The sequence below is a fragment of the Xyrauchen texanus genome, unplaced genomic scaffold, assembly GCF_025860055.1.
Source record: "Xyrauchen texanus isolate HMW12.3.18 unplaced genomic scaffold, RBS_HiC_50CHRs HiC_scaffold_630, whole genome shotgun sequence".
NCBI classification, from domain to species: Eukaryota; Metazoa; Chordata; class Actinopteri; order Cypriniformes; family Catostomidae; genus Xyrauchen; species Xyrauchen texanus.
In genome coordinates this window covers 1,002-25,000 of record NW_026266611.1, presented here as the reverse complement: position 1 = coordinate 25,000, position 23,999 = coordinate 1,002, and the positions used below count along the sequence as shown (strand labels likewise).

At 38.6% G+C, this 23,999-nt stretch overlaps 1 protein-coding gene across 1 annotated transcript; it reads right to left on the bottom strand.

Annotated features, from left to right (window-relative positions):
* Positions 1–5,768: 5,768 nt before the first annotated feature.
* LOC127642464 (msx2-interacting protein-like) lies at positions 5,769–23,716 on the bottom strand (the record flags this gene model as incomplete). Its single annotated transcript, XM_052125081.1, has 12 exons — positions 5,769–7,735; positions 8,104–8,262; positions 8,490–8,684; positions 8,797–9,147; positions 9,306–17,019; positions 17,108–17,208; positions 17,305–17,418; positions 17,530–17,643; positions 17,850–17,975; positions 18,081–18,232; positions 18,329–18,529; positions 23,556–23,716. Coding segments are annotated over 12 exons (9,520 nt in total), but the record flags the coding sequence as incomplete, so codon positions are not given.
* Positions 23,717–23,999: the final 283 nt, after the last annotated feature.

Sequence of the window (23,999 nt, the reverse complement as noted above, 5' to 3'; positions counted from 1 at the left end):
TATTCTTTTCATTTATTTATCCATAGTAAACTGTGTTGAAGTTGTGTGACTGAAAGTCTTCAGTGATCCCTGAAAAAGGCACATAGTTTCATATGGTCTGGTTTGAGTTTGTCATCCTGCAAGAGGTTCATATCAGATAAATACAATATGTCATAAAAGTGAAGTGATTATCAAAATGCCGCCTACATTAAAGTTATCAAATGTCTGCTCAAGCATGATGTGAAGAGCGTGACTCTGTGAGAGGAATACTGTGCTTACACAGCCAGATCAGAATTCACTGGCTGGTTTAATAGATTAAAAATATCTTCAGCTTTTTCATGTCTGTACAATATGATTTTAAAGGACATGTGAGAGCCTTTTAAGTGGTCAAGACAACCACAACTGACTCAAAATGCCAATAAAATGATCCGAGCAGTTGTTTTCTGTACAATGATTTTGAGTAATCTGCTTGATGGATTAAACTGATATTATCTATACTTATAGATTTTTTTTATACACTGTACATCTGTTTCAGCCCATTTCGTTGACTCCCCTTTTATTTATCAGCTGATAAATTATTCCGTCCATCTGTGCACAATTATATTCCACCCCAATTCATTCAACAACTCCCACTCAGTTATTTATTTTATCATTCAAAATGTGCATAGTCATGTAGTGACTAAGATATTGAGGAATCCCAGTTTAAAAACTTAAGCAAACAAAAGGAGTGAGCACATTGTAAATGTAAATCTATTTCTGATAAGGAATGCATCTGCTCAGCAGCTTGTGAGATCATTTCAATTTCAAGGATGTTTTGCATTCCCAAATGACTGGTGAAAATTGGACACTTATCAGGAAAAAAAAGCCAACCCCAGTATTTTGAGCATTCTTAACATTTTCCTTCTCTTTCTAATTTAGTCTTTTGGAACCCAGTCAGTGTGGTTCATGCCCATAGAATTATAGAGAACTAAAAAGATGAATGATACAACAAACGCAAGCCTTGAAGAGGAGCTTTTGCCCTTCAATGCATACCAAATATTTCTGCACCTGTGTATACAAATAGAAAATAAAAGTATTAGCTTTTAACTGGATCAGGGTCATGAGCAAATACTTCTCATACTTTTGTTAAAAGCACTCTAATTTTAAAGTAAAAGCCTTCAGAACAAATGCAAAACAGATCTTCCAAAAGCATCCTTATGGAAATACCATCTAAGTATCATATCACATGTAGCTACTCAGCAGCCTATATATGGCTTCAATAAAGCAGCCGAAAAGCCTCCCAGCAATTTGAATGAATTAGATATTTGCATGCCTGTTCTTGTTGCGGTGTCCTCCAACTATGGTTTTTACTACATACCAAAGTTCCTACTGTACCACAGCTACCTTTGCCGTCGGCCTAATTTATAACTGGAAAAGAATGATATAGATGCTTCTACTTTCCTTTCATTCGCTTTGGGGCCTCCAGATTCATACTTACACCAAATGCATCTTTCCCGGGAATGGGTGTCAATTAACATTCCTGGTCTTTTTTCTGTCATGCCATTGTAAATCTTATGAATTTCACCTCTATTTTCCATGAACACACTTTCCCTTCTTCTGGGATAAAAAGAAAGATGAGGAAGGTGATATTTCTTTGAGGGCTTTTGCATAACATGTCTGCAGCCTGCCGTGGTTTTGTCTTTCAGATTCATCAGAGTAAAAATTTAAATAATACACGAGGCACCATTTGGTTGCTACACTGGAACCCTCTGTACTGGAGAACCTCTAAGCACCCTTTAAAAAAGGGTATTTGAGGAGCTGCCAAAAGGGAACTCAGTTCATTCAGTAACTATCAAAGACTATCTAAGGTTCCTGCAGTAACCACATTCCAAAAGGAAAGCCTTTGAGACGCTTGAAATACACAGATTAGCCAAAACATTATGACCACTTACAGTTGAAGCAAATAACAGTGGCCACATGTCAAGGTTTGGGTAGATTAGATGGTAAGCGAACAGTCAGTTCTCGTAGTCAACGTGTTGAATGAAGGACAAATTGGCAGGAATAAAGACCAGAGTGACTTTGACAAGGGCCAAATTGTTTTGGCCAGACGACTGGGTTAGAGCATCTCTAAGAAGTCAAGGCTTTTGGGGTGCTCCCGGTCAGCAGTGGTGAGTACCTACCGACAGTGGTCCGAAGAGGAACAAACCACAAATTGGCAACAGTGTGTTGGGTACCCAAGGCTCATCAATGCGTGAAGGCAATGAAGGCTATCTTGTCTAGTCACAACGGACAGAAAGTCTACTAGTCACAGAAAATTGTAATGATGGTTACAAGAAGAATGTGTCACAACACACGGTGCATCGCTTCCTGCTGCGAATGGGGCTGTGTAGCAGCAGGATGCGATGCACCGTTCAGCATGCCCATGAACATTCAGAGTGACAATGATCACCCCTGTCCACTGGACTTTGGAGCAGTGGCTGAAGGTCACCTGATCTGATGAGTCCAGTTTTCTTTTACAACACGTGGATGGCCGTGTGTTATGTGTGAGCCGTTTACCTGGGGAAATGATGGCACCAGGATGCACTTGGGAAGACGACAAGCCGGTGAAGGGATTGTGATACCCTGGTAATGTTCTGCTGGGAAACCCTGAGTCCAGCCATTCATGTGGACATCTATTTTGACCATCTACCTTAACATCGTTGCAGACCAGGTACGCATTTTCATGGCAACTGAATTCCCTGATGATGCAGTGGCATTTTTTCAGCAGAATAATGCGCCCTGCCACACTGCACACATTGTTCGGGAATTGTTTGAGGAACATGATGAAGAGTTCAAAGTGTTGACCTGACCTACGAATTCCCAAGATCTCAATCCGATTGAGCATCTGTGGGATGTGCTGGACCAACAAGTCCAATCCACGGTGGCTCCACTTTGCAATTTACAGGAATTAAAGGATCTGCTGCAAATGTCTTTGTGCCAGATACCACAGGACACCTTCAGGGGTCTTGTAGAGTCCATGTCTCAGCGGGTCGGTGCTGTTTTGGCAGCACACGGAGGACCAAATGCAGATTGTGCAGGTGGTCATAATGTTTTGGCTCATCCATGTAAATATTAAAGTTCCTTAAATATGATATCTAAGACACCTTGAAAAGGGCATCTAAAGGTTCTCCAGAGGATTCTGAAAGTGTGGCAATCTGAGAAACCCCAAATATTAGTGGGGTTATTTTTGCAGTGTAGTAATACGTTTGCTTTTGCTAAATCTTGGTTCCATTGTATTGCATATGTGTTCTTTCATTAAGAGACAGCTCAAGTATCTTTTAATGATATGATAAGTATCTTTTTTATAATTAAACAAAATAAAGCTCACTGCTTTGGAAAGAGATAGTTTTCCTGATTAACGTGGACAGGGTTGGATCAAGTGTGATCATCAGATAAATAAGAACTCTTTTTCTGTGATGTGTCTTTCAGCTCACCACACTCACAAATCTACCATGTCAGCATCATGCCAGACTTGCCACAAAACACTGCCCCTGGGAATTCCATGAATTCTCTGTGGAACATCATGGGGGCTTATGAATTTGATTCGTGCAGCATCAGTTACCAATCAAATCAAAAGCTTGTCAGAACAGCAAAGATCTCACATCTCTCTCTCTCTCTCTCTCTCTCTCTCTCTCTCTCTCTCTCACACACACACACTCGCAACACCACATAGGCACAATAATTTACCCGTAAAATATTTTTGAAACCATCATACATCCAAGCATACATGCCTTTTGGAAAGTAACAAAACATCCAAATAATTGTGGCTAGAACAGTGACGTCCTTAAATACACATTTTACAAGGTGATAACTGAGTTGGTTAGAAAGGTTTCTTTTTTCTCTGTTCTCCATTATGAGGGGGGAAAAACAAGTCAAATTTAAAGACTTTAAGTTGAACTCTCTGAACGAGAAAAAAAAAACACATGTTTGAAATTAACTTAGTCTAAATGTAAACATCTCTACAAATATTCCCAGTTTTTAAACTAATGTGGTAGGAAAAGCAAAATTAGATCAGAAAATTCACCACAGAGGCCTGGGTTGGATGTTCAGCTTGCTGGAGTAATGGTCATTGTCCCTCATTAACACAAACTGTAGTGAAAATCAGAGGAAAATTGCTGGATTTCATAGTTTGTGTGTCAAGTACATAATAAAATAAATAAATACTATATCAGTATTAATCAATTGCTCAAACAGGTTTCACTTTGACATACTGTAAAAATGAAAAACAGATAATTTCACCCAAAAATGAAAATTCTCTCATTATTTATTCACCCTGATGCCAGCTAAGATGTGTTTGACTTTCTTCTGCTGAAAACAATAAAAGATTTTTAGAGGATATCTCAGATCTTTAGTTCCTCACAATACAAGTGAATGCTGATCAGGCCTTTGAAGCTCCAAAAGGCTGCATAAAGGTAATCCATACGACTCCAGTGGTTTAATCAATCTCTTCTGAAGCGATCCAGCTGGTTTTGGGTGAGAACAGAACAAAATGTAACTCTCTAGGCAAGATCATGATTTCAAGCTCGATTACTCTTCCTAGTGCTTTGTGCAAACACATCACCCAGATGCCATTTTGATGTGTGTGTGTTTACATCTGGAAGATATATTTTTTATGTTGTTTGCTTATCTGCAATACTTCTATAAGATGCTTTCCCTCGGATGTCAATAAGACATTCATCAGATGTCTTTGAGATGTTCATGATTTAGAATGTTTGTAAATCTGATGCAATTTTGTGAAAGAATGGTTACATTTGTTGGGGGAAATGAGTGAAAGATTGCCAGAAATTCTTATAACGGACCTTGAAAATAGGTAGGATATGTCTTCTGCATTACCTAAGAATCTAGTGAGATTTGTGTGGTCATGGTACTTTGTGATTTTAGGCCAAAGGGTTCAAACTCTAGATTTAACACTGTTAAACATTGTCCCATATTTGATCCCATTACCAAAATAATATGCTATTCTTAGTGCATTTTGGCAATGATGCATGCAGATACATGTTAATAAATGTGTAATTATGTAGATTTTGTTATGTAGACAATATAGTTCTATAATAACTGAGACAAATCAAATGACAGAATCCCATTTAAAGAGACCTGAACTAATCCTATTTGCTTGCCTATTAATTTTATACATATTTAGACACCCATATTTTTAATTGAAAGAATGTCATACCAATACTATACTGTCATAATAGTTTTAATTTCACTCAATTATCCTATAGGTTATAATGAATATTGAAGATAGTTTAAATGTACATCTCATACATTTTGATAATCAGATTAAATGTCAAGATCAAGATTAGCATGCAACCATTCAATTAATGTGCTGAGATGGTGGCGTCTTCACCTGTCTGAGCCCAATTTGGGGATCTTGTGAAAGCTGTAGGACAAGTTCAAAACGTTTTTTCCCCAAAAAATAAGGAGGCTGGAAAATCTATAAAGACGGAAATTAAATTAATTGTACTCAATTGACATGGCTCTAGGGGGCTTCAAAATCCTTTTATATTTACCCACATTTCTGCAGCCTTTTTTGTATTTTTAAAGTTCACAGACCACACAAAAGACTGTGGTATTTCATTGCCATTGATCAATGAGCCCTAAGGAAGAGTGATCCAGAATATGCTGAAAGTATCACACCACTGCCATCAAGTGTCCATTAGAGACACTACCACCATATTTATCTATTACTAAATATCTTTATGCTTAAATTGGTACATTCTTTATGTCAAACGGTGCCATTTTTTACAATAAAGAAAAATGTTCTTAAAATGATGATTACTTTATCAACACAATTCATCATGATATGCAATAACCTATCAAAACTGCATATTATATCTTAATGTAAATGCAAATCAGACAGAAACAAAGGCATATAGTGAATGACCATTTAATGATCTGTAGAGGTGTTAACCAACAAAATTTATTTTACATTTTAAAATGTCCTCATAGAGGAACAGCAAAATACACTCAAAATGATGAAATATGATTAATCAAAAACAAAATTTTAAGATCATGTTTTTTTGTTTTCTCGTTCTTTTGGTATTTTGATATCTTAAATCTGTATATCAAAAATGTAAGTGCCTTCAAAATTACCATGAGAGCATTTGTAGTCAACCAAATGAAATTGCACTCATGGTTAACTTTCTGCATCGGTTTTCTTTACATATTTTTGTTTTGTTTCACAAAACATAATAATTACCCTGACATAAAAGACAGAGAAAAACAAAAATGAAAATGATTATTTACAGCTTGGCTCAATGAGACATCAATAAAAAAATGAGACCAAAAAAATAAAAAATAATAAAAAATAAAACAGTCTCTTTCATGTCTCCTGAAAGATTTGTACATATTTTATCTATTTTTCCCCTTCTCTCTTTACAAATATTTTTACCACTTGCATTGCACTGTTCTTGTTGGACATTCAGAGGTATGTTAAAAAAAATAAAGAAACGGTGAGAAACAGTATTATACACTTTAGAGGTCCTTAGGACAATGTAATCAGTTAAGAAATAGAGGTAGGGGAGAAAAACCATAAACAAGGCAATGTAAAAGCAGGCCTCACAGATCAAGTGACAAATACAAAGTCAAGTATCAAAATAAGGTTTGATGAATCTCAATTTAGTTTTCCTCAATTCAAAAAGCTATTTATGGCACAGGAATGGTTTTAAAAACAAAAAAGACTAAAATGATTCTCAAGCAGTAACTGATAATTCACTTTCACGGTTGATGGCAATAGGTTGTCATCCTTTTATACTAGTAATCTGCAGTATCTAATAACGGTCTTGAAAGTCTTTAAATATACAGAATATTTACAGTCAGGTCTTTGCCTATTTCACTTAAGAGGAAAGTAAAAAAAAAAAAAAAAAAAAGTATACATACAATCCCCTATTGAGGCATAAAGTGTAAACTGTACAGCTCAAAATGCTCCCATATTTTGTCCCTTTGAGAGAAAACAAGGGCTATGTCGAGAGCCATTTCTACACATGACATGGAAGTAACATGTTTACTTGATTGAACAGTAGCTGCTTTATATTACATTATTAATTGTTTTAATTATATAAAATTTGCCAAAGAAATTCCATGAACTACATTGACAATATAACATTTTTAGTCTATACCACAAAATGGCTGGTGAATGAAGCATGTCCAAGTAATAACGTAAAGGTGTCATTTCAATAACCACATTTTTACAAACTTGTTTTTAATTATTTTGATTTTCATAACATAGTGCAATGTCTGATCAGTTCCATATTTTTTCAGAAAAATGAAATCACTATCATTTATATAAAAAAAGTTTCTTAACCCCATGTCCTAATAATCCAAAAGATCTTCAATGTTTTAAAAACCATAGATACAAATCTCCAAAAGAAGAAAAAAAAATGATCAGAGAATTGATCGTTGTAAGTAGCTCCATTTACCCCTATATAAGGTGAAATGGAAGCAGCAATGAGTCAATGGATTAAAAAGCTGGTGAAAGAACAAAAAAGAATGAGTACATGGCCAAAAACGAGAAACCTGTCTAAGATTGAGGTGCTCTCCAGAGTAAAATACTGGCAAGTCCCAAAGGCTGGTGTTGGCATACTGTATGTGTGCTGGGATCTCCCTCTCATACAGAAGCAATAACAATCATAAGATGTGGAGAGATACTGGAGATACTATTGAGAAGGTCCGGAGCAAGATGAGATAAGTGGCTCTCTGAAAATTCACATGGAGGGAAAATCTGGACAACATAAGCTGGCTACAGGGGAAAGAGAGGAAACAAAACATTTATTAGTGAATTGTCACATTTTAAGTCACTAGGTGGCTCCATGTTAAAATTATTGTGCCATACATGTCTCAACTTCATGCCCAAACACAGAGCTTTTCCTAATTTTTGTAAAAAATAAATAAATACAAAAATATAGAATATAAAGATAATTATTTTCGTCTTTAATATGTGCATATACTCTATGGAAGCATCTGTTCTTTAATCTTTGGTTAGAAACGACCATCTTGCCAAACTATTTTCTCTAGGAAAACTTGCATTCAAATATGTATTCTATACTATAATACGTACATAAAGTTAATTAGTAATGTTTTACACCTAATTCTCATTTAAGAACTAACCTGATTAGAGCCTGGGTTCGGAACATTGATAATTCCAGCAGCTTGTTTTGCTTGAAGGTAAGTGATGAAGCCAGTTTTGAGGGCATGCGTCTGGTTATGGACATCATCTTGGTCCAATCCACAAGGCAATGCCAACAGAAGGCAGTACTCCCCATCAACCTAGAAAATATATATTTTTTTCTCTTTAATCTCCAAACCCTGTCCTGACAAGTAATTTTGCTTTGTACCAAGCAAATTCAGTCCATTGTTGTTTTATTAATACTGCCTTAGCCTGCTGAAAATTCTGTTGCATTTACCCATCAATTAAAAAGATAGATGAAAAGACAGATACTTGATCTAGTTTGAGAAAAGTGTAAGAAAGGTACAAAGGAAAACAGGATGCTTACGGTCATCCGCCTGGCAACACCTTCAAGCTGTGATGCCTCTAAGCGCATTCTCTGGGCAATGCGAAGAAAGGGACCTGCTTCTGGTGGTGGCAGTGAACGGTGAGCTAGAACGTTGTTACCAGACACAAAGTGCAGCTGTACTGCTGCAGTGTCATTCTTAAGTGCCAGGTGACCTTGCCAAATAATTGGATATTTCTGCAAAGGAGGACAAAGACTGTTACAATCTGAATGACAAATTAATTTATTTCCATTAGCGCTTTGTTAGAATAAAAATTGTTATAAAAAAAAAAAAAAAAAGATTACGAACCGTTAATAATTTCACCATATCGACAGACCGAAGTCCTGTGCGATCCAGTTTAATGTCTGATCGCATCTGAGAGGAGGCTGAGGATGGAGGTGGGATCTGGCTAGAAATAGGTACATGAGGTCCCTTCTGTACAGAGAGAGGCAACTCCAATTTGGGGGTTATAGTCACTGGAGAAGTGTACGAGGGGGATCCAGTCTCACCCTGGACTCGAGATGTGTGAGACAAATCCATGAAGTTTGGCTGTCGAATGTGTGAGCTGTCAAGTTTTGGTTCACCAAAACCTCCCAATGATGCGATGGAGGAGACAGACGAAACCTTATGTCTTTGACCATGATCAGCGTCTTGTGAGACCTGTTGAAGAATAGTACTTATAATTGAAACCTCAAGTGAAAAGTGCTCAGTTTCACACTTCTTGCAAATATACAGATATTTCATTTCGACAAAATCAGAAACTATCATGGTAAAAATAAATTGATTTTGCAATTGTAAGGCACAAAACTAACTCTCACCTGAGATGCTGCAATTCCACGATTAGCCAGGTTGACCCCAATTACTGAACGACTTGGATATTGGGAATGGAAGCCACGCATTTCTCTGTAGTAATCAGACACAGAGTTTGCATTTCCAGCATGAATCAACTGTACTCCTTGAGGAGAGCCAGGGTGGTGTCCCATTATTCTGCTGTCTGAGTGAGGGGAGGGTGGCATCTTCATCTCAAGTGCTTTTGGTGCATTCCTCATAATCTGTGGAGCATTTTTTAAAACAGGAGAGGCTTTAGAAGAAGCAGATGATATGTGTGTTGACGACTGCAATGCCTCTGGTGTTCGTGTTTGGCGACTTTCAACAACAACTGGATGGTCAGCCAAATGCTGGTGCACAAGCAGCCGCACATCTCTGCTGTACTGATCTAGACGCAATGCTCTCTGATGCAGACCTTTGTATTCAGCCTGCATTACCATGCTTTCTGGGTGCAACTGTGGTGCAGAAGCCCTACGAAGTCCTTGTGGGAGATTTTGCATTTCATCATTGCTTGTCTCACCAACCTGGCCACCAGCAGATGAACCTGCATGTGACTTCAGTACCACATCTCTGATCACTGCTGGTTGGGGAGTAGTGGAGCATTGCTGAGGTCCAGATCGTGGTGATAAGCGGTTTTCTGAACGCATTCCAAAACCCATTCCAGATAATGATGTAGTATTGACTCTGACATCTCCTTGGGACAAATGACCTATGGGAACAGACTGGGTGACACTATGAGGGGGCATGATCACTGACTGCTCAGCATGGTGTATATTTGACATGTACTGAGATATAGAGCCAGCAGTTCCCAAAACAACTGAGCTGCTAGGAGGGCAAACTTTCAGAAATGGTGAAGTTGAATGGCCTGATGCCCTTGGAGAATGTGAATCTTGTTTGGGCTGTGAGACCACTCTTTCATGTGCAGTAACTGGGCTTGAAATGTGATTACCTGACAAAGACTGGTGGTGTGGACTTAAAACGGTGTTTACTTTAAAGGTTTGTGATGGTTTTACATCACCTTTCATTGAAACAGACTCAGTTGCTCCATTTTTTTTAATGTGTAGGTGCTGTGTAATTGACTGCCCATACCTAAGAAGTAGAGAATTGCTACCAGACTTTTGGAAGGTTTTCACAGAACCTCCTTGTTGAACAGTGTGGTAGGAGGGATCAGATTTTTCAGACCCAGGACTTTCATGAGTAATAGAGGAAATAACAGGCTGAGTATTGAAGGTCTGGCCAGTTAATACCACCCCTGTGTGTCCATAACCTGTAGGTGTCTGCAAACCTTTTAGAGTAGAGTATTGAGATGGTAGTTCTTGTTTTATCTGTGATTTTGATACAGACTGCTGAAACTCAATATCAACTGCACTGGCAGGTGGGATCTGACTAATTTTAGCAATGACCCGCTGTGGTCCCTCTGTCTTTTGTCCAGAATAACTCAATACAACCACACCCTCTGATGTATTGACCCTCAAACCAGTACTTGGCCCTGCGTTACAATGTGTGCTTTCAACTACAGGCCGACCAACACTTCCTCCATTATCAGACAGAGTATGTCCATGATACCTGCTATTTTCATTCAAGCCTGAACGATATTTCTGCTTGGGTAAGGGCATTCCAGTGCTGCGGTTGCTCAAAGAGATGTGGGGAGTATCCTCAAAGTCATAGGGCAGAGGTATCCGACTAATAACTGAAGTAGCAGTGGAAGTTATAGCCAGTTTTTCTTTTAAGATCTGCTGAGTCTCACAATGTTGCAGAGGAGGTGACTTTAATGGTGTTGTATGGGGTACAACTTGGGTTATAAGGCTAGGTCTATCTTCCGGTAGAAAGGACTTCAAAGGCAGAACAGTCTCAACTGAATTTTTATTATCAGACATCCTTGGATCTGTTACTGATGTTGTGAACTGCATACTTGGGACTGAAATGCTGTTTGAAGCAGACACATACTTTGGCTCCATTAGAATCTTTCGCAATGTACTGGAGCTAGGGTCAATATCAGAGGCTTTTGTGTCAGGGGGCATGGGAGGATTTGCTAGAGGTCCCCCCATTCCTGGTGTAGACAAAGCCACACTAACTTGTGGTTTAGGTGGCATTCCTTTCTCCTCTGTCCTGGTGTTCCACTCAGGGGGTGTGAGAAAAGTCTTTGCAGAGTATACATGAGAATTTAGGCAAGATGTGGGAGAAGTACGTTTATGTGCTACTGGCTCAGGAGATGGTTGTTGTGTCCTTAAATAAGAAGAACTGTTATTCCCAGAATGGAATGCAGATTCCTGAGGTTCGGGCTGGTCAACAGCAGGCTGCTCTGCCTCTTTTGGTGTGTCCAGAGTCACTGTAGATTTAGCTTCATATTTACATGCAGCAGCAATGGTGACAACAGCTGCTGCTGCTGTTGCTCCTGATGTTGCTGCCTTAGGGTTTGCAGTTTTAATCTCTTCTGGAATGGACTCTGGAAGCTTGACTGTAGTTGACTCAGGCTCTGGTACTGCATCCTCAGCAATATTAAATTTTCTGTTGGAAGATACTTTACGACCTCTAGATTTTTTTGGCGTTTTTGGTCTTGCCCTTCCTCCTTTCTTCGCTGCCTCTGATGTTGGAGATTCTGTGAGTGATGTATCTGTGGTAATTGTTACAGAAGCCTTTGAATCTGGAACCAAACCATTTAATTTAGATTGTATAATAGGTTTTATAGACAAGTCGGTCTCAGGTTCAATAACCTCATTTGCTCCAGGCAAAACTAGAGTCTCTGGTGTTGGAAGGAGGGCTGTGTATGGAGTTGGAGCAGAGAATCCATCTGCATCACCTGATATATCCTCAGCAGTAATGGAATCAATTGCAGCAGCCAGTTCAGTTTCACTTGCCGGATTGGCAGGCTTTTCTACCTCAGTTTCATCTGCAGGTTGTACTACAACAGGTGGTATTAAGGTAGGTGGTTCAGTACGTGGTTCTTTATAAGGTGCTGGATGATGCTCATCTGTAAGTCTGGAAATATTTTCCACTGCTCTTTCCAGTTCCATTTGGCGGGCAAGTAAGGCAGCCACAGGATCAGCAGGGAGCTCATTTTCTGATAAAGACTCTTCGTTTTTATTAGGGCTGTGATCATCTTCCTCTTTGTTGTAAATTGGGCTATTTGACTCTTTTGTTAATTTGGTCTTTATCAAAGACCCTTCAAAGCATACAGCCTCCTCATCACCAGAGTTAATGGCATCTCGAACTACATCTGCATTGAGATTAACACGGCTTCTCAAGTTGACAGTCTTACCATCAGACATCGGTATGGTGTTCCGTGTGGACCTTGATGCTTTGATTTTACCATTCTCATCTAATGTCTGTATTTTTACTTTAGGGGAAATTTCTAAATTATCATCTGTTGATTTTTCCTCAGTAGGATCTGCAAGTTCCATTTCTGTTTTAGATAAGGTGTGTTTAATGTCTTGTAACAACTGTCTAACTTGCGTTGATGTTTCATCTTTGGATTCAACTTGGTGCTCTACAGCAGCAGACACATCAACTGCTGTTCTCTCTGATTGAATGGGTCCTGGACTACCTGATGATTTGTCCAATTTTGATGTTTTTCTGTTCTGTCCTGCTCGTACAGGTGAAGACTGGACCTTTTGAGATCGTGGGGAACGCCATGCCTCTGATTGTTTAGAGACTTCTCTACTTATTGACTCTTTATTTTCAGGGTCTTCACCCTCAGAGTTTTTGGGCTGATCTCCCTTAAATGGAGACACATTATCACTTCTTTTGCGAGTTTTGGGTGGACGACCTCTCCTTGAATGAGCAGTTACCACACGCTGTGTTGCAGCTTCCTTATCACTTCCACGCTTACGGGTGGAACGGGGAGGTTCTGCAATATCTTTTCCTAGTTGCTGAGGAGTTTCACCCTCATGGGGTGTTGCATAAATTGATCGCACATTTCGTCGCTGCCTTGTTCTGCCATGATTTGAATTTGATTCATGGCTCTGCTCTGAATTTGTAGCATTAACAGGTGATTTTGCAGAGCTTCTGGAGTCAGCAATGAGTTTTGTAGCATCTCCTCTTGGTGATATAGATCTTTTCAGCTTTTCTCTGTCAATGCGTTCACTCTTCCGTGTAGCTAGTTTCTCGTTAGCAGCTTGTGGGGGAAGTGTTAGAGCTGGAGAGATAGTTTTTGCTTTTTTACTCTTGGGTTGTTTTTGTGGTGGCTGTGTCTGTTCAATCTCTTGGTCTGTTATTGGCAACTCCATCTCAAGTGGGAAAGCAACCTTGTGCAAACAAGGACTAACAGGCTCTGTAATTGCTTTTGGAAGCTCCACAATATCTAGAGTTTGATTGGGCTTTGGAAACAATAGAGAAGGTGTCTGAATAGGATCACATTCTGGTTCAATATTACTTAAAGTTGCACCAGGAGTAAGAGGTTTGACATTAAAATCCTGTTCCACAGTTAAGTTTGCAGTTCTTTTGGACTCACTCAGCTTCTCATTAGATTCTTCAACAGTTATATCTTCCTTTATCATGGGCTCAGGGGGTGTGCCACTCACTGGAACATCTGTTTTATCCTCCTTCAGGGTAATTAATGGAGGAGAAACTAATGAAATATTTTCTGACCTCTCATCCATGACTGATGGACCATCTGTGGTTGCTAATGTAGAGGGCAAAATTGGCTTATCATACTGCACAGACGTTTCTGAGACTTTAGAGAGAGCCGTTGATGATGTAGTTGGATTATGACTAACTAACATCTCTTGGGAACTTTCTGATAGATATGGGGACGACCCAAGCTCTTCATCCAATATATTCTCTTCTTCCATATGATCACTTACACTGGTTCCTCCTGAAATGGGCAGCTGTTGGTTCTTATCCTTTTGCTGCTGAAGCTCTATGAAGCGGCTATGAAAAAGTACTCTTGGCTCTTGGAGGACTGATCCCCAAGCTCCAGCTTGTTCTCCTTTGGAATCACATGTGTTCCTATCTCTACCAACTCTCACTTCAGGATCATTATTTTTGCGTTCAAGGTGTTGAAGTCGTTTTGAGTCCTGCTCAAAGATAGAACTATGAAGGAAGCGAGAAGCAAAGAGCTCTTGTCGTTCTTGTTTGTCAGGTTTGGCATCTTCCCTTTTATCATCAAGTTTTCCCTCAGAATCAGAGCGAATTTTCTTTTTTTTCATATACCAAGAAGGAATAGGTCTTGGGTTGGGTTCAGACTTCTTGTCTGTGCTATTCTGAAAGCTATTAAATTTGGAGTCATGAGTGAGGAAAGACCAATTTTCTTCTCTAGACGAAGACAATGACTTAGCACGCTCAAGCAAGGCTTTGGTGTCTGGTGTTATGGTCTTATCTAATGCAAATTCATAAAACTTGTTCTTTTCAAGAGACTCAGAGGACTTTATGTCTAAAAGCCTCTCCTTGTGTTCTCTTTTGAAGGAGTATGCCTTTAGTGAAAGGTGCCTGCTTTCACTATCTTCATCAGAGTCTGACTGAACCTCCCCAGGTTCCAATTCACATTCAGGACGTTTTCGGATACTTTCTCGTTTAACAATGCTGGTGGGGAAGCTCATTTCTCCTCTCAATTTACCCTGCCTAATATTGCTCTCCCAACAGAACTCCTCTTCAGCCACTGATGCTTTAACTTTCAACATCTCTCCATGAGGTGAAAGCCCTTGATGCACTGAGTTACCAATATTGTATTTTAATGCATCAAAATGCAAGCAATTTTTCTCCATTGCCACAGGTGAATGTGGCTCTTTTTCCATCACTAACTGTGATGCATTTCTCTCCTCCGCAGTTAAGGGTGTCTCCTGAAGAGACACAAGTTTATTTTCAGGTTCTTTTTCATAATTTATTTGTCTAAACCTCTGGTAATTGAGCTTTCTAATAGAGACAAAATCAAATTCATATGCTCCTAACTTCTTTCTCTTGCTGGGTGGTGAATCACCAGTTACATCTTGGGGTGGTTTTCCTACCTCATGCACAAGACTTTGAGGTTCAAAGTCTTCTGCATCAGTGCTGGGTGTGCTTTCCGTTTTGTCAGATTTATCACAATCTAGCAGTTGTTGCTGTAACTGTCGATTTTGCTCCATTTGTTTTCTGCAGCTCTGAGAGTGATCAATATCTGAGAGCAACCTTTCCTTACTTTCTGAATCCTTTTCTTGCCTAGTGGAAAGTAAATCAAAGCTATCTAAGTGCTGCTGATCTTGCTCTCTTGAATATTCAATTTCTATGCTCCCATCATCAGAGGCTGCAACACTGAGACTTGGTTGACTATTTTCTTCAAAAGTACCTATTTTTTTATCAAGATCGTCTAAAGGATCCATAGCTTCCTCAGCTGGTTCTCCAAGTCGAGCCTGAAGGTCAAGACTGAGGCCTACTGACATAACGGTGTCCAGCACTTCATTTGTAGTACTAACAGTAACCATCCTCTCTGGCTTAACAATATTTTGATCTCTCTTGTGTGTCTCTTTTTGTAGTAACTTTTTATCATCATCAAAGTCTTTTGGCAAAGGATCGTCAATTAATCTCATCAATTTCCCTTCATCTTCCTCTGGACTAATCCATAAATTGTCAGCCTTTCTAGATGCCTCCTCAAAACGCTTCTTCCGCGCAGCCAATCGCTCTGCTTCCACAGAAGAGAAAGTTTCAAATCCAGGATCTGTTTTGAAGTACTTTTTGTTTTTCAACTTGCCATCTTTATCCACAACCTCAACCTGATTAGACAAGCCTTTCTCCTTGAGTGGTTTTCCATGCTTAATGAAATCTCTAGACTGAGTATCTATGCGGAAAGGCATACTCTTGTGATCAGCTGATGGGGGTATGGTTGGAGACCGAACAGTATCACTCCCAACCTTTGTTTTTTGTTTCTTACTCAGGATACTGTCTATCAACTTTCCTTCCTTCTCCTTCACTCTTGTCAGCTGTACAACACAAGGTGGCAGATCAAGTTTTGCTTTTCCAGAGTAGTCGTTTTCTTTGACTATTGGTTTGATGTTGGCTTTACCTCGCAGAATTAAGCTAACCTCTTGGCTAATGTCCCTGTCTGGTTCAAGGTCTGTCTCTGATGATGGAGCAGTGGGGGATGCAATTTTTATTTTTCTCAACTTTTGCTTCTCTGTTCTGTCCTTGTCTCCTTTCTCCTTACGGCCAGCACGTCTTTCTTTTTCTCCTCCATTTTCATGGTCTGCCTCAAAGAGTAATTTGTCTTTCTCAGATTTATCACTCCTATTGTACCTCTCCAAACAAATTTTTTCTGGCTTTTCAAAGCATGGTGGAGATAGTGAGCTACAGCTGCCACTTCGCTCAGATGAGCGACTGTAAACAAGATGCTCCGAGTCACTAGGTGGACGTTCAGAAAGGGACGGGGAGGCAGCAGGGCTAGCGAGGCGATGTGGATGGGATGGACTTTGATTATGTTCAATTGTTCGTCGACCATGGTCTCGTTCACGATCTGTTTCAAACCGCTCTCTTTCCCTTTCCCGTTCTCTTTGTAAGTAACTGTACTTCCGAATATCCTGCTCATAAGGGTCTCGAAAATCCCTGTATTCACGAGGGTCATCATAGTATCGTGGGTCATAGTAATCCCCCTGGTAAGGATCCCATTCCGAATAAAACTCTCGACCTCTGGCAGGATATTTTCGACGTGGATCCTTTGTGTAGGAGCCTGGAGTACGCACATTCTCATAGTATGCCCGCTCAGCTGTTAACTCATGATACGACGGGCGGCGCTCATCTCTGTAAAAAAACGAACAATGAAAATGAGAGGATATAAAACAGGCCATGATACCACACAATGAAAATATTGAAATATACAACAACTCACCGTCGTTCAGAAATGATTTCATAGAAATCTCTTATGTCCTGTCCAGATGCCTGCATTGAACGATAGAAAGCCATCTGGCTTTCCTGGTTGGCAAAATCAACCTACAACAAGTACAATTAACATTGTAAGACAAACAAACAGTCAGTTTGTCAAGTCACTCTAAAGAGCAGTGGTACAGTTAATATTGTATTACAGACCTTTATTTTACTTCCTCCAATTTTCCAACCCTTTGTTTCCTTGACAGCGGCCTGCGCATACTCAATATTGTTATACAAGATGAGAGCCATTCCCTTCAGTCGGTCAAACACAACCTAAGAAAGAAAGAAATATAGGAATCAATCAAGAATTTATTCTGTTAATGAAGTTACAGTAATATTAACTATACAAATACAATCATTTAAAATTATGCACAGGATAAGTACCTTTACAACATGTCCATAACGACAAAAGTGTCTTGTGAGATACTGTTCTGTAATATTGGAAGCCAAGCCATCCAACCAAACACATGTAGTAGGCATACTCTTGCCAAAACCAAGCTGCAGGGGAACAAAATTAGTCACCTAATATTTTCTATGTTATTCAAAGTTTTCATTCTAATGAGAACAATTAAAAAAAAAAAAGGTAAATGCTACGGTTATTTGTCTAATAGTATTCTACTAAATAAGGGTGGCTATTATTTAAAGGTAACCAAGATCTTGAGACAACCACACTGGTTGAATCACTTGATAAATCTGATCCTCACCTTTAACCTGTTGTTGCCAAGGTATTCACCATCCATTTTCTTAATTGCTTTGCAGACACTTGCTATGTCACAATACTGGAGAAAGGCATATTGTGGTGAGCCATTTACCTTTTTTATATCAATATCCTAGTAAAAGACAGAACATGTACATAAATTAGTAGTGCTTTAATATTACAGTGGCTTTGTTCTAGAATCCTGCATGCTTTTTAACACTGCTACATGTCTACTTACAACAATCTCTCCAAAACGCTGAAATATGTTAAGCAGGTCATGATAGGTTGTGGTTTTCTCCAAATTTCCAATGAATAATGTCCTTGTAGCTTTGGGGTGAAATTCATCTATACGTTCATCCAAAGGCCGAAATTCATTCTCACTCTCTGTTTCTAATATGGAACAGATTAGAAAACCAAGTTCAGTACACTGCTACTTCTAAATGTAACAACAACAAAATAATTATTTATAAATCACTGGAAACCAACCAGGGCCATGCCAAGCAGTGACATCAATTTGCATCCCGAAAAACAGCTTCCCTTTAGATGCACTAAGAGCTTTTTCCTGGTCCTCTTGCTGGCGGAAGAACACTAAACCATATCGGTCCTCAGAGGCACCATGGATCTGAACAGATGTTACTTTGCCATGCTTCTTAAATTCATGGAAAAGACCATCCTTCAGGCTTGTATCTAAAATTGATAGGGAGACAAAAAAAAATAATTAAATAAATAATTAAAATAAAATACAATTAAAAAAAAAAAAAAAAAAAAAAATCACACATTTATGGTCTTAGCAGATGCTGTTTTACCAAAGTGCATTGCAAGATGTTGCTAAAATTAATTGTTAAAATTCATTACAATAAATTTGAGTACAAATTCTACATATTAAATGATAAATACATAAAACTTATATGTAGGGCTGATACAATTGTGATGATTAATTGTCTGTTTTAGGGCTTTCATGATATTGGCAATTGATTGCCATACAAATTGTGATTCATACACCTCAAGAAGTAGTTTTCATATTTAACTTGGAATAATTTAGTAAAATAGGGATACATGATTTCCTTTAAAGCTATAAAAACTTATGACAAAAATATACACAATATATACATATCCAAAACTAAAAATATGTCTCTTTTTGGTAAACTTTAGTCCATTTTACATGTACACAGTTGTTTTTTGAAACACAGCCAACCTGAATAGCTATTATATTAAATATTTTGTAAGGTAAAATATTTCTGTCCTAAATTCTTAACTTTCACATTTCATGAAGCCTTGAGATTCTGTGTGTACATGAAAATGTGTTTCTTCATTTTTTCATCTCCACAAAAATATGACAAGCCGGTGTCTCTTCCTCTGTGTCACTGTGTGTCATTAACACTGCGTGTATGATACCTGCAATAGCCAAGAAGATTTGGCATTACACGATCTCTAAATTCAAGTGAAACGGGAGCAATTTTCATTCTCAATTGAGTGCTCAGATAATGCTATAACATTGGATAATGTTTGAGGCATTTATGTATTTGCTTAAAATTGTGATTGGAGTACGAAGAGCACAATAATAATGGTTATCATGACAGGCCTAGTTGTGAGTGTTAATTTGGATTTAAATGTGCTATATGCAAGATTGACAACAAGCGTCTGAAATGGGTACTGCAGTCCAAATTCAAAATATTGGACAGTTGTCTACCCCGCCCCAGACTCTAAGCTCATGCGGGTTGCCAGAATGTTGACATGCAAATTAGCCAACTCCGCATCCGTTTTAAAGGATTTCTGGGCTTTAAGCTCTCTCCATCTTCCAAAGGCATCTCCAATATTTATCCTCGTTTTACTACACCTCTGGTCATGGTGGTTTTTAGACGATGGCGAGGCTTTTTAGGTCGGGTGGAATCTGTTATCTCTGATCTAGTTTGTTTGCTGGCTTCCATGGCTGCAGCATGCAGTGTTGTTTGTCTGCAAACTTGTTCAAATCTGGCAACCTGTTGGTGTCGAAATACTATTGGTGAGTGGGCAGTGTGCGGGATCACACAGGCCAAAACATAAACAAAAATTCCAGCCCGGAATGGAAACTTAAAAATAGAATATACTGGCTGTAGCACTGTTATCAGAGAAGCCAGTATTTCAACTTGGCATGTTTCCTAATTCTCTAATGACATAATATGGTCATTTTATTGTTTAGTACAGTAAAAATGTTACATATAGCACCATTTAATCTATGGCTTGAAATTAATTTCTGAAAGTGTGTGTGTGTCTAGGGTTTTCTCCCAAAGGCCTTGGCATTCTCATTGAGAAGTTCTTCTTTGCTCAGAGCGTAAAATAAGTTTGGAGGAGCATTTAAATATGAGGACACACAAGACTACATGTAAAACCTTAACTAATGTAAAATGAACATGTGTTATCAATGATGCCTCATTCATTGAGTACAATTCTCAAAAGATAAGTATAAAAAGCTGTCGATGACCACTCGATGAGGATTTAAAGAAATATACTATACATGCAGCAGACAATTTTTACTTTGTCATGTTTACATTCTGCATTCATGGGGCTAATGTGCTAACACGCTATACATGCCTCAAAATATGGGCTGGTAATCCTCTGCTATTGCAATTTATAAATACACTGACACTCTGCAAAGATGGGTGTATAAAAGAGTGTTAATGGGCACAATACAGACAAAAGAATGATGATAGGCATATCTTATTTTGGGCAGATGTGTGAATGGCTTTCGGCTGCAGTTGGAACAACAGAGTGAATAGGCACATGAGTACAGTATTTGATTCCTTTTGTAGACTAATAAAAAAAAAAATATATATATTTTTTTTAAAAACAGGTTCTTGGATAATGTCTCTACATGAGCGATTATACAGAAGTTTGCAAAAGTTGGCTAATATCTCAGTGTTTGTTAACTGATCGTAACTGAATTTAAGCAATATTGAAGCATCTGAAATTTTACAACAATTTCACGGGGGATACTTTTCTCAAATCTTACCTCTAGTTGTATTCAGATGGAATGATTTTTAAGTATGCATTATAGCCCTTCTCTCAGTCACTTGTTTCCAAGCAAGACATGCAATCATGTGCTGACATACATTTATACTGTTGTTCTTGGCAAATAACTTTAACTACCTGTTTCAATATTTGTCAAAGCGATAGTTCAAAACTCGACCTCATGTTGTTCCAAGCCCATATGAATTTCTCTCTCTTGTAGTACACAATAGAAAAAGTTGGCGTAAAGACCACTCCTTTTCGTTCGTTTTTTTAATTTTTTTATATATACAATGATTGTGAATGGTGACTGAGACTAATATTCTTCCTAACATATCCGAGTTCCATGGGTGAAAGTCATATGGATTAATTAAAAAACGAAGGCAAGCAAGTGATGACAGAATTTGTATTTTGGGGTCAACTATCTCTTTAAGAGGTCAATTTACAAGTCATTGCTCACCAGTTTAAAGTTGACAAAATGCACAAAACAAATAACAGACAAAATCCTGAAAGAGGCGATCTTGCTGCTAAATCAGTTGTTTATTACAAATAGATAAGATGTATATTCAAAATAGATGGTAAGATGATATTTTAAAAATTATGCATTTATATTATTAATATTATGTTATGTACAGCCGTGGCCAAAATATTGGCAGTGACATACATTTTGTGTTTTGCAAAGTTTGCTGCTTCAGTATTTGTAGATAATTTTTTCACATGTTTTTATGGTGTATACTGGAAAACAATGATTAGCATTTCATGAGTTTTAAAGGCTCTTATTGGCAAAAACATTCAAAATATGCAAAGAGTCAATATTTACAGTGTTGACCCATGTTCTTCATAACCTCTGCAATTCGCTCTGGCATGCTGGATATCAGCTTCTGGGCCAAATCCTGACTGATGGCGATCCATTCTTGACTTATTACTGCTCGGAGTTGTAAATCACAATTTGTGGGCTTCTGCTTGTCCACTCTCATTTGAGGATTGTCCACAGGTTCTCTATGGGATTAAGATCCGGGGAGTTGCCTGGCCACGGATCCAAAATTTCAATATAATGATCTCCGAGCCACTTCATTATCACTCTTGCCTTGTGACATTGTGCTCCATCATGCTGGAAAATGCACGGATCATCACCAAATTGCTCCTGGATTGTTGTGAGAAGTTGCTCTTGCACGACGTTTTGATACCATTCTTTATTCGTGGCAGTGATTTTGGGCAGAATTGTGAGAGAGCCCACGCCCTTGCATGAAAAGAAACCTCACACATGGATGGTCTCAGGCTGCTTCACTGTTGACATGACACAGGACTCATGGTAGTGTTCACCTTTTCTTCTCCAGACTATCGATTTTCCAGATGTCCCAAACAGTCGGAAGGGGGATTCATCAGAGAAAATAACTTTGCACCAGTCTTCTACTGTCCAATCCTTGTACTTCCAGCAGAATTTCAGTCTGTCCTTGATGTTTTTTTTGGAAAGAAGTGGCTTCTTTGCTGCCCTTCTTGTCACCAGGTCATTGTCCAAAAGTCTTGGCCTCACTGTGCGTGCAGATGCACATCCTGCTGCCAATATTGAGAAAGCTCTGCACGTGATGACACGATTCCATGGCTGACTCCTCAGGAGGAGACAGTCCTGGCGCTTGCTGGACACTCTGGGACGTCCTGAAGCCTTCTTCACTGCAGTTGAACCTCTCTCCTTGAAGTTCTTGATGATCCGGTAAATGGTTCTTTTAGGTGCAATATTCTTTGCCGCAATTTCCTTGCATGTGAGGCCATTTTGATGCATAGTGATGATGGCTGGACGTCTTTCTTTAGAGGTAACCATTGCTAACAAGAACACAATGATTGGAAGCACTTCTTCCCTCCTTTTATAGCAATCAGTCTGCTCTTATAATCCAATCAGAATGATAGAGTGATTTCACCTGACTAGTACATGTTCACAGTTAAATGATGTTAGCTAATCATTTTGTGCCAGGGCCAAAAAACAGTGAAAATTGTGTTTTTGTGATAGTAAATTTCTTTTGGCCAATTAAGCTTTTTGCAATTATTTAAAATGCATCTGATCACTGCACAATAATCTAGAAACAATGTGAATCAACACCACAACAACTGAAGCAGAAAACTTTGTGAAACACAAAATTGTTACTGACAATATTTTTCGCCACGGCTGTATATTATTACCCATATACAGGCATACTTGTATAAACTTATTCCCATGGCAGAGAAAATACCTATATACATCAGAACTCGAGAGATGTAACAGGTGTTTATAAGGATGATAAACTTGCCTGAAGTTCTGAGTAATTCTGGTAGCATTACAAACAAAGCATTTTTGCTCTTTCTGCCATTCTTGTCAAAGGTGCTTTAATACTAGCAAGCAGCACGATGTGACGAGGCAAAACTATATTGCATCAATGTTGCACACTTGCAATGTAGACAGCTTTGTTGGTTATAAACAGGAGCGATGGTATAATGCCATTTGCATGTTGATTTAACAGGTTTTTACATCTTTAAGTTTACCAAATATGCAACAACTCATGTAAAATAGATGTGATAGAGAGAGAGACGCAGCATAGACAATTACTTACATTGATTTTGAAATTACGGTAAAAAGACACATTGATTCTGAAATTACGGTAAAAAGACAAAGTTTTATTGTGTGCAATACCTGAAATACTGTGCCGAATTTCACGCCCTGTTAACTTAACTTCAATCACAATCATACAAGCCTCACCTGTAGAGCGCACAGGAAGGTTCTGCACTTTTATACCAAAACTTTTGCGTGGTTCATCTTTATCCAGTGAAGTTAAGGGTAGGGCAGAAGGGGCAGGTACAGCTGTTGACTGAACAGACCGAGCGGGAGATTGATCACTGGAGCTGCTGCTGGAATCACTGCTTACAGAGTAAAAAAAATAAAAGCAGACACTTAGTATGTAGATGGCATTGCAGTTTTTTTTGTTTGTTTTTGGACATTCACAGTGTTATTACCAAAGGTAAACAACTAATGTAGATCATACTATTCAGAAGCAAAGCAAGACTACATATATAACAAAATCTTAAGTCAAATAATATGGAAAGGTCCTGGAATATAAGAGTTGCCTTGTTTGTAATGTTTGTTGATTCCTCTGCAAAGCAAGTGAAACATTTAAACAGCAGTTAATTTTCCCACCTCAGAGAG